The 13,100-nt window shown below is 43.9% G+C and overlaps 1 protein-coding gene across 1 annotated transcript in view; it reads right to left on the bottom strand.

Annotated features, from left to right (window-relative positions):
• osbpl6 (oxysterol binding protein-like 6) overlaps positions 1 to 13,100 on the bottom strand; it is a gene marked incomplete at its 3' end in the record, with an annotated part of 59,591 nt that overhangs the window by 15,075 nt on the left and 31,416 nt on the right. Inside the window, exons 4-7 of the mRNA XM_056269912.1 lie at positions 12,303 to 12,356; positions 6,281 to 6,394; positions 5,921 to 6,091; positions 2,857 to 2,968 (exon numbers count right to left, since the gene is read on the bottom strand). Of these exons, the coding sequence (XP_056125887.1) occupies positions 2,857 to 2,968; positions 5,921 to 6,091; positions 6,281 to 6,394; positions 12,303 to 12,356 (451 nt within the window). The remainder of the gene's footprint in view (positions 1 to 2,856; positions 2,969 to 5,920; positions 6,092 to 6,280; positions 6,395 to 12,302; positions 12,357 to 13,100) is intronic.

Below are 13,100 nucleotides of genomic sequence, written 5' to 3' on the forward strand. Positions count from 1 at the left end.
GACTTATCAACGCTTTAATAAACACAGATCTGTGATCAGACTTATCAACGCTTTAATAAACACAGATCTGAGATCAGACTTATCAGAGCTTTAATAAACACAGATCTGTGATCAGACTTATCAACGCTTTAATAAACACAGATCTGTGATCAGACTTATCAGAGCTTTAATAAACACAGATCTGTGATCAGACTTATCAGAGCTTTAATAAACGCAGATCTGTGATCAGACTTATCAACGCTTTAATAAACACAGATCTGTGATCAGACTTATCAATGCTTTAATAAACACAGATCTGTGATCAGACTTATCAACGCTTTAATAAACACAGATCTGTGATCAGACTTATCAACGCTTTAATAAACACAGATCTGTGATCAGACTTATCAATGCTTTAATAAACACAGATCTGTGATCAGACTTATCAACGCTTTAATAAACACAGATCTGTGATCAGACTTATCAACGCTTTAATAAACACAGATCTGTGATCAGACTTATCAACGCTTTAATAAACACAGATCTGTGATCAGACTTATCAATGCTTTAATAAACACAGATCTGTGATCAGACTTATCAACGCTTTAATAAACACAGATCTGTGATCAGACTTATCAACGCTTTAATAAACACAGATCTGTGATCAGACTTATCAACGCTTTAATAAACACAGATCTGTGATCAGACTTATCAGAGCTTTAATAAACACAGATCTGTGATCAGACTTATCAGAGCTTTAATAAACACAGATCTGTGATCAGACTTATCAGAGCTTTAATAAACACAGATCTGTGATCAGACTTATCAGAGCTTTAATAAACACAGATCTGTGATCAGACTTATCAACGCTTTAATAAACACAGATCTGTGATCAGACTTATCAACGCTTTAATAAACACAGATCTGTGATCAGACTTATCAGAGCTTTAATAAACACAGATCTGTGATCAGACTTATCAACGCTTTAATAAACACAGATCTGTGATCAGACTTATCAGAGCTTTAATAAACACAGATCTGTGATCAGACTTATCAGAGCTTTAATAAACGCAGATCTGTGATCAGACTTATCAACGCTTTAATAAACACAGATCTGTGATCAGACTTATCAACGCTTTAATAAACACAGATCTGTGATCAGACTTATCAACACTTTAATAAACACAGATCTGTGATCAGACTTATCAACACTTTAATAAACACAGATCTGTGATCAGACTTATCAACGCTTTAATAAACACAGATCTGTGATCAGACTTATCAGAGCTTTAATAAACACAGATCTGTGATCAGACTTATCAACGCTTTAATAAACACAGATCTGTGATCAGACTTATCAACGCTTTAATAAACACAGATCTGTGATCAGACTTATCAACGCTTTAATAAACACAGATCTGTGATCAGACTTATCAACACTTTAATAAACACAGATCTGTGATCAGACTTATCAACGCTTTAATAAACACAGATCTGAGATCAGACTTATCAACGCTTTAATAAACACAGATCTGTGATCAGACTTATCAACGCTTTAATAAACACAGATCTGTGATCAGACTTATCAGAGCTTTAATAAACACAGAGCTTTAATAAACACAGATCTGTGATCAGACTTATCAACGCTTTAATAAACACAGATCTGTGATCAGACTTATCAGAGCTTTAATAAACACAGATCTGTGATCAGACTTATCAACGCTTTAATAAACACAGATCTGTGATCAGACTTATCAGAGCTTTAATAAACACAGATCTGTGATCAGACTTATCAACGCTTTAATAAACACAGATCTGTGATCAGACTTATCAGAGCTTTAATAAACACAGATCTGTGATCAGACTTATCAACGCTTTAATAAACACAGATCTGTGATCAGACTTATCAGAGCTTTAATAAACGCAGATCTGTGATCAGACTTATCAACGCTTTAATAAACACAGATCTGTGATCAGACTTATCAACGCTTTAATAAACACAGATCTGTGATCAGACTTATCAACACTTTAATAAACACAGATCTGTGATCAGACTTATCAACGCTTTAATAAACACAGATCTGTGATCAGACTTATCAACGCTTTAATAAACACAGATCTGTGATCAGACTTATCAACGCTTTAATAAACACAGATCTGTGATCAGACTTATCAGAGCTTTAATAAACACAGATCTGTGATCAGACTTATCAACGCTTTAATAAACACAGATCTGTGATCAGACTTATCAGAGCTTTAATAAACACAGATCTGTGATCAGACTTATCAGAGCTTTAATAAACACAGATCTGTGATCAGACTTATCAACGCTTTAATAAACACAGATCTGTGATCAGACTTATCAACGCTTTAATAAACACAGATCTGTGATCAGACTTATCAACGCTTTAATAAACACAGATCTGTGATCAGACTTATCAACGCTTTAATAAACACAGATCTGTGATCAGACTTATCAACACTTTAATAAACACAGATCTGTGATCAGACTTATCAACGCTTTAATAAACACAGATCTGTGATCAGACTTATCAGAGCTTTAATAAACACAGATCTGTGATCAGACTTATCAACGCTTTAATAAACACAGATCTGTGATCAGACTTATCAACGCTTTAATAAACACAGATCTGAATCACTGTCATTAAGGAATAAGATCATGTGGGTGTTTGAATTGATTTTTACAATTAATCGTGCAGCTCTAAATATATTAATAATTATACACAACTTACAAATTATAATTATATGCAATAAATTTTTTTTTTGTGGTAAAATGTGACAGACATCTTCTTGACAGGTTTAATGAGATGAGCCATATAATGAAACCCTAATTATTCAGAATATATTGTGTGTTACCTTCTGCACACTTGTCCATCTCCTCTGACTCCTTTAACCAGGCCGCCACTTTACTCTGTCCATTACTGCAGGATGGAGGCAGGTGCCAGGGCAGACTGGTGGGCTTACCCTGCTGAACACACACACACACACAAGACAGGGCACATAAATACACACACACACGTTCAGCTGTCTGAATGAAGCTTAACATAGATTTCTGTTGCTTTTAAAGTCAACATGACAACGCATTTGCAACCCTTAGGGAATTGAATACTTGAGGTCAGGAATCGGACACTTGTTATAAAATTAAAATTTCGATTCCTCTGATCGATTCCTTTGTGAGCATTTTAATATGACTTTAAACCATTCAAACGCGAGACGACTCGCGAGCTGTTTCATGTGCAGCACACACACACACACACACCCGAAACGTGCGCACAGAAAAAGTGACTTAATGTGATTTTAAACCATTCGACTGTTTTCAGGCGTGTGTATCGGTATACTGGAGCTCTTAAAGCGACAGCACTAATTTCCCTGCAGCCGTCTCTATAACTACACTAATCAAACAACAGAAGACAAAGAGAGAATTCACTCGTTCTCGACTGAATAACTTTTGTAACTATATTTGTAATGTATCATTTAAATATAAAGTGCAGTGTTATTTTACATTTGATTAGTTTCTGAACCTGAACACCTGAAAATCTTAAAACACTTGTTTATTTCAATCATATCTTTGTTCAGCTGTATCTAATTGTTGCGATTGCTAATTTTTAATTTGTTATTTTTTAATTACTGAGTGTATACTTGTCTTTAATAATGCTTGACATTTATATTAGTAATAGACTAGTTGTTTTCTATGGTATTTTTAAACCACAGGCAGACGTTCCTTGTGTTCGTGTTCTTCAGCCTGTTGATTTTTGTTCATGATATTCAGCAACAATTAAATGTTTTGCAATAAGACTAAATGCGAATGATATCTACGTTTGTTTTACCTTATTGGAAACGAAATTAGGAAGATTGATAAGCAGAATCGAAATCGGTATCGTAATCGTTAAAATTCAAACGATGGCTTTTACATGCCAGAAAGAAGCCAGACCTGAATGTGAATAAATCACGTGCAATAAGATCAGGAATATGTCTGACAAATAAAGGTTAATTTTCATGCTGACTTCTAATGAAGTATACAGGTGAAACTCGAAAATTTAGAATATCGTGCAAAAGTTCATTTATTTCAGTAATCAGTCCCTCCAGAAAAACGTGATTATGCGATCGCATGATTTAGTGCATAATCAGCCAAAGTCCACATATTTATGCGGGGGCATTTATTCAAATACGCCGCACTTTCGCTGGATAAATTGCCGATTTCTGTGCAAAATATGCGGGGCTTGCATGATTTCATAATCCTCGCATTTTCGTTGCAAAACAGTTTGCTTCACACGAGAGCCGCCGTTTCCCCCTGTTGCCATGGGAACGGTATGAAGTGACGTAATTACGCAACGTGAACATCATCGAAAAGCTGTAAAACAGGAGCACACTTTATTTTTTATTTTTTTTTATTTGAAGAGTTTGGTTCCAAAACGCAATAAATCCATTTAGATTAATTGGAGTAAAAATGTGTTTACTTTACCAAGAAAGTGGAAAGATGAAAACCACTATTTTCTGTTTCAAACTTTCACATAGCATTTGTAGGTCATAATAACAAAACAAAAATTAAATCCAGGTTTTGATTTTCAAAGATTTATTATAAAAACGGATTATTTTTTTCCCCAAAATGCAATAAATCCATTTAAAAAAAAAAATCAAAATGCAATTAATCCATTGAATCAATATAAAAGTTTTTTTATATATATTGAAACTGTTGAAAATACACAACAACATAAGTTTATTAGTATAATATTTTTATTAAGAACTGTAAAGAAGATTGAAAACATTTTTCCTCCTCCCGAGTGCCTCATCTTCTTAATCTCCTCACGTAAATGATTCGATTTCGATGCCTTACGTTTCTTTAAAAAAAAATTATTCTTTTTTTTGTTTGTTTGTTGATCGAAAAGTACAAAATAGATAAGAAAAACTAGGAAGCCGGGTGTGTTTTAGGCGCTGCCGTTACTGTTTACATTGCGTGGAATGGTGCGCTGTGATTGGTTGAGAGCGGATATATCGCATTCTGCAGAGAAGGGAGACTGGCGTTTGTCGCGGTTTGGAAAGAAAGGGAGAAAACATGACAGAATAACACGGCGGATATCGCATTTTACTTCAAATTAAACATTGACTTTTCAATACCAACCAGATATAATACTGATTTTTGCAGTAACTGATTTTTTTTTAAAAATGGCGTTTATCGCGTTTTGGAACCAAACTCTTCATATATTCATTTTTGCAGTAGTTGTAGCATATTCCTTTTGTAAAGCTACAGAACTTGTTTGTCTCATCAATGTTTTATAAGTTTGATGTGTTTATTAAGGTCTGAAATAAAACAAGATGAAATATTCCAGCACTTTCTGTGATGTATATGCTTGCTTATCATAGGAAGTAATAAGAAATGACTCTTTACATTAAGGTAGGAGCCTAGTGAGAACAGGGTGTTGGGAGAATCACTTTTTTTTCTCCTTTTCATCAAACCGCAATTTTTGCACATTCCCGCAATTTCATTGCATAAAATTGCATAAATATCCCGCATATTCCATCACATTTTTTAGGAAAACGGGCCGCATAATCAAGGATTTTTGCAACAATCACAAAAAAACTTTGCATTTTTCTGCAAGGACTGAGATATTTCAAGCCTTTATTTGTTATAATTGTGATGATTATGGCTTACAGCTTATGAAAACCTTTTCACAATATTCTAATTTTGAATTTGGGGTTTTCATAAGCTGTAAGCCATAATCATCAAAATGATAACAAATAAAGGCTTGAAATATCTCACTTTGCATGTAATGAGTCTATATAATATATTAGTTTCACCTTTTAAGTTGAATTACTGGAATAAATGAACTTTTGCACCATATTCTAATTTTTCGAGTTTCACCTGTAACTACATGAGACGGTCCCTAAACGCTGTGAGGCACAGACACAGAGGGGTCGTGACCTTGCTTTGGTGTGTGCTGGAGGGGGTGTTCTGGGGAGACTCTGCGCCGGCCGTCGGGGGGAACGTCCGCAGCGTGACGTCCCGGGGAGAACGAACGATCTCGTTCTGACGGAACAAGCGATGGTGACGCAGCTTGCACACCCAGGTGTCAAACACATCTGGAGACTTCACCTTGAATGAGGAAGAGGAAGAGAGCATCCAGAACACATGATGAAGGCATCCGCTTACAGAACAAGAAGAAGATAAAAAGGAATTAAAATAAAGCCCAGAGACGTAAGAGTGCCTGAAGTTGAGGAAACACTGGTTCTCTCCGCAATATTTCAGTGAACGCACATAGAGACCAAGCAGTCACACACACACCTTCAGATGGTAGATGTGCTCTTCTGTGTCCAGGTCTATGCGGCGAGCTCTTTTCTTGATGGACATCACAGACAGACCCACATCTATACAGCCATGGAGCTTTCCTTTCTGAATCTGACACACACACACACACACAATAACATTTAACCATCATACATCATATTATTATATTTATTTTTATATGCAGTATGTCCCAGACATTTCTTTCCAGACAGTCAGACTGGTTTTCTGATCCAGTTCCTCTCTCTACATAGCTTTCTGTCATTTACTTCTGTTAATAATAAAAAAAGACGTAGGGTAATTAGGGGGAAGAGAACAAACCTCTCTAAAAGCACTCTGGGTCTCTCACACACACACACACACACACACACACTCATTAACACACACACACACACACACGACACACATACACACACACACCCTCAGAAACACACACATACACACACTCACGGACACACACACTCACAAAAACACACATTCACGCACAGACACACAAACACACTAACAAACACACACTCTCACACACACACACACACTCATAAACACACACAGACACACACGCTCACAAAGACACACACGGACACACACACGCATGCACACACACACGCACACACACACACACACACTCGCTCGCTCGCTCACAAACACACACACACACAAACTCTCTGTCCTTGTTGCATCAGTGCTCAGAGATGTTTCTGCTGTTGAGTCTGAGTCACGCTACAGCGAGAGCTGACAGCCAATCACAGCGCAGCGTCTCTCTGACCTACACAACTCATCATCATCATTATTCACAGAGCAGCGCGGCTCGCAGGAAGCACTCGATGCAGCGTTCACAACCCTGAACACACTCACAACCCTGAACACACTCACATCCCCGAACACACTCACAACCCTGAACACACTCACACCCCCGAACACACTCACAACCCGAACACACTCATGTCCCCGAACACACTCACGTCCCCGAACACACTCACGTCCCCGAACACACTCACAACCCCGAACACACTCACATCCCCGAACACACTCACATCCCCGAACACACTCACATCCCCGAACACACTCACATCCCCGAACACACTCACAACCCCGAACACACTCACATCCCCGAACACACTCACAACCCCGAACACACTCACATCCCCGAACACACTCACAACCCCGAACACACTCACAACCCCGAACACACTCACGTCCCCGAAAACACTCACGTCCCCGAACACACTCACATCCCCGAACACACTCACATCCCCGAACACACTCACAACCCCGAACACACTCACAACCCCGAACACACTCACAACCCCGAACACACTCACATCCCCGAACACACTCACAACCCCGAACACACTCACAACCCCGAACACACTCACAACCCCGAACACACTCACATCCCCGAACACACTCACAACCCCGAACACACTCACAACCCCGAACACACTCACAACCCCGAACACACTCACGTCCCCGAACACACTCACATCCCCGAACACACTCACGTCCCCGAACACACTCACGACCCCGAACACACTCACAACCCCGAACACACTCACAACCCCGAACACACTCACATCCCCGAACACACTCACAACCCCGAACACACTCACATCCCCCGAACACACTCACAACCCCGAACACACTCACAACCCCGAACACACTCACAACCCCGAACACACTCACGTCCCCGAACACACTCACGTCCCCGAACACACTCACGTCCCCGAACACACTCACATCCCCGAACACACTCACAACCCCGAACACACTCACATCCCCGAACACACTCACGTCCCCGAACACACTCACGTCCCCGAACACACTCACATCCCCGAACACACTCACAACCCCGAACACACTCACAACCCCGAACACACTCACGTCCCCGAACACACTCACGTCCCCGAACACACTCACAACCCCGAACACACTCACATCCCCGAACACACTCACATCCCCGAACACACTCACATCCCCGAACACACTCACAACCCCGAACACACTCACATCCCCGAACACACTCACATCCCCGAACACACTCACAACCCCGAACACACTCACAACCCCGAACACACTCACAACCCCGAACACACTCACAACCCCGAACACACTCACAACCCCGAACACACTCACAACCCCGAACACACTCACATACCCCAAACACACTCACAACCCCGAACACACTCACATCCCCGAACACACTCACATCCCCGAACACACTCACATCCCCGAACACACTCACATCCCCGAACACACTCACAACCCCGAACACACTCACATCCCCGAACACACTCACATCCCCGAACACACTCACATCCCCGAACACACTCACATCCCCGAACACACTCACATCCCCGAACACACTCACATCCCCGAACACACTCACAACCCCGAACACACTCACATCCCCGAACACACTCACAACCCCGAACACACTCACATACCCCAAACACACTCACAACCCCAAACACACTCACATCCCCGAACACACTCACATCCCCGAACACACTCACATCCCCGAACACACTCACATCCCCGAACACACTCACAACCCCGAACACACTCACATCCCCGAACACACTCACAACCCCGAACACACTCACATCCCCGAACACACTCACATCCCCGAACACACTCACAACCCCGAACACACTCACAACCCCGAACACACTCACAACCCCGAACACACTCACAACCCCGAACACACTCACAACCCCGAACACACTCACAACCCCGAACACACTCACATCCCCGAACACACTCACATCCCCGAACACACTCACAACCCCGAACACACTCACATCCCCGAACACACTCACATCCCCGAACACACTCACATCCCCGAACACACTCACATCCCCGAACACACTCACAACCCCGAACACACTCACAACCCCGAACACACTCACAACCCCGAACACACTCACATCCCCGAACACACTCACAACCCCGAACACACTCACAACCCCGAACACACTCACATCCCCGAACACACTCACATCCCCGAACACACTCACATCCCCGAACACACTCACATCCCCGAACACACTCACAACCCCGAACACACTCACAACCCCGAACACACTCACAACCCCGAACACACTCACAACCCCGAACACACTCACAACCCCGAACACACTCACATCCCCGAACACACACACATCCCCGAACACACTCACATCCCCGAACACACTCACATCCCCGAACACACTCACATCCCCGAACACACTCACATCCCCGAACACACTCACATCCCCGAACACACTCACAACCCCGAACACACTCACAACCCCGAACACACTCACAACCCCGAACACACTCACATCCCCGATCACACTCACAACCCCGAACACACTCACATCCCCGAACACACTCACATCCCCGAACACACTCACATCCCCGAACACACTCACAACCCCGAACACACTCACAACCCCGAACACACTCACAACCCCGAACACACTCACAACCCCGAACACACTCACATCCCCGATCACACTCACAACCCCGAACACACTCACAACCCCGAACACACTCACATCCCCGAACACACTCACAACCCCGAACACACTCACAACCCCGAACACACTCACAACCCCGAACACACTCACATCCCCGATCACACTCACAACCCCGAACACACTCACATCCCCGAACACACTCACATCCCCGAACACACTCACATCCCCGAACACACTCACAACCCCGAACACACTCACAACCCCGAACACACTCACAACCCCGAACACACTCACAACCCCGAACACACTCACATCCCCGATCACACTCACAACCCCGAACACACTCACAACCCCGAACACACTCACAACCCCGAACACACTCACATCCCCGAACACACTCACATCCCCGAACACACTCACATCCCCGAACACACTCACAACCCCGAACACACTCACAACCCCGAACACACTCAAATCCCCGAACACACTCACATTCCCGAACACACTCACAACCCCGAACACACTCACATCCCCGAACACACTCACATCCCCGAACACACTCACATCCCCGAACACACTCACAACCCCGAACACACTCACAACCCCGAACACACTCACAACCCCGAACACACTCACATCCCCGAACACACTCACAACCCCGAACACACTCACAACCCCGAACACACTCACAACCCCGAACACACTCACAACCCCGAACACACTCACAACCCCGAACACACTCACAACCCCGAACACACTCACATCCCCGAACACACTCACAACCCCGAACACACTCACAACCCCGAACACACTCACATCCCCGAACACACTCACAACCCCGAACACACTCACAACCCCGAACACACTCACAACCCCGAACACACTCACAACCCCGAACACACTCACAACCCCGAACACACTCACAACAACCCCGAACACACTCACAACCCCGAACACACTCACAACCCCGAACACACTCACAACCCCGAACACACTCACAACCCCGAACACACTCACAACCCCGAACACACTCACAACCCCGAACACACTCACAACCCCGAACACACTCACATCCCCGAACACACTCACATCCCCGAACACACTCACAACCCCGAACACACTCACAACCCCGAACACACTCACATCCCCGAACACACTCACATCCCCGAACACACTCACAACCCCGAACACACTCACAACCCCGAACACACTCACAACCCCGAACACACTCACATCCCCGAACACACTCAAAACCCCAAACACACTCACAACCCCGAACACACTCACAACCCCGAACACACACACATCCCCGAACACACTCACATCCCCGAACACACTCACATCCCCGAACACACTCACATCCCCGAACACACTCACATCCCCGAACACACTCACAACCCCGAACACACTCACAACCCCGAACACACTCACAACCCCGAACACACTCACAACCCCGAACACACTCACAACCCCGAACACACTCACATCCCCGATCACACTCACAACCCCGAACACACTCACAACCCCGAACACACTCACAACCCCGAACACACTCACAACCCCGAACACACTCACATCCCCGAACACACTCACAACCCCGAACACACTCACAACCCCGAACACACTCAAATCCCCGAAAACACTCACATTCCCGAACACACTCACAACCCCGAACACACTCACATCCCCGAACACACTCACAACCCCGAACACACTCACAACCCCGAACTCATAACCCCGAACACACTCACATCCCCGAACACACTCACAACCCCGAACACACTCACAACCCCGAACACACTCACAACCCCGAACACACTCACATCCCCGAACACACTCACAACCCCGAACACACTCACATCCCCGAACACAACCCCGAACACACTCACAACCCCGAACACACTCACAACCCCGAACACACTCACAACCCCGAACACACTCACAACCCCGAACACACTCACATCCCCACACACTCACATCCCCGAACACACTCACAACCCCGAACACACTCACAACCCCGAACACACTCACATCCCCAAACACACTCACATCCCCGAACACACTCACAACCCCGAACACACTCACAACCCCGAACACACTCACAACCCCGAACACACTCACATCCCCGAACACACTCACAACCCCGAACCCCGAACACACTCACAACCCTGAACACACTCACAACCCCGAACACACTCACAACCCCGAACACACTCACATCCCCGAACACAACCCCGAACACACTCACAACCCCGAACACACTCACAACCCCGAACACACTCACAACCCCGAACACACTCACAACCCCGAACACACTCACAACCCCGAACACACTCACATCCCCAAACACACTCACATCCCCGAACACACTCACAACCCCGAACACACTCACATCCCCGAACACACTCACATCCCCGAACACACTCACAACCCCGAACACACTCACAGCCCCGAACACACTCACAACCCCGAACACACTCACATCCCCGAACACACTCACAATCCCGAACACACTCACAACCCCGAACCCCGAACACACTCACAACCCCGAACACACTCACGTCCACGGGAGACTTGGAGTACTTCAGGATCCCATTATCCAGAACGAAAAAACGCTGTGTAGAAGACAGAAGGAAACAGTATTAGTTCAATGAATATTTACTGTAAATACACATAATAAGGAATAAAGGGTGAAATATAAGAAAAACAAACCAATGGAAATTTAAATACTATTAATATTCAAACAAATAAGCTCTTTAACACCAAGAATAAACACAGGGTTCGTACAGATTCGGTAAAATGAAATTGCAGGACTTTTCAAGCACTACTTTTTTTAGATTTCAAGGACTACAATTAGCACTTATCAAACAATATCTGTATTTTTTTTTTTTTTTAAATATACTCAAATTACATATATAAATAGCATCTGATGTTTCACTTCACAGAGATCAATCCATTGACCAGCGTCAAGCATGGCAAATCCCCTTAACCACTGAAACGATACTATGACAAAGATATCGCCTTCCTTATTCCAACTGATTTTTTCCATGAATATATGATTGACCTGAAGAATGAAAGTTGTATTATATACTTATCATGAAACTTAAAGGTCCCGTATTATGCCCCTTTTCACAAGATGTAAAATAAGTCTCTGATGTCCCCAGAATGTGTATGTGAAGTTTCAGCTCAAAATACCCAACAGATCATTTTTTACAGCATGTTTAAATTGTCATTTTTTGTGGCTCAGAAAAACGCAGTAGCACCTCAATGCAGTACATGAGATCCACGGGGAGGAGCCGGATCAAGATCCAAGGGGTGGAGATGGGTAGGATTAGGGGTGGGTTTAGGGATTAGGGGGC

Source organism: Rhinichthys klamathensis, unplaced genomic scaffold (assembly GCF_029890125.1).
Source record: "Rhinichthys klamathensis goyatoka isolate OS25496 unplaced genomic scaffold, OSU_Roscu_1.1 h1tg000294l_1, whole genome shotgun sequence".
NCBI classification, from domain to species: Eukaryota; Metazoa; Chordata; class Actinopteri; order Cypriniformes; family Leuciscidae; genus Rhinichthys; species Rhinichthys klamathensis.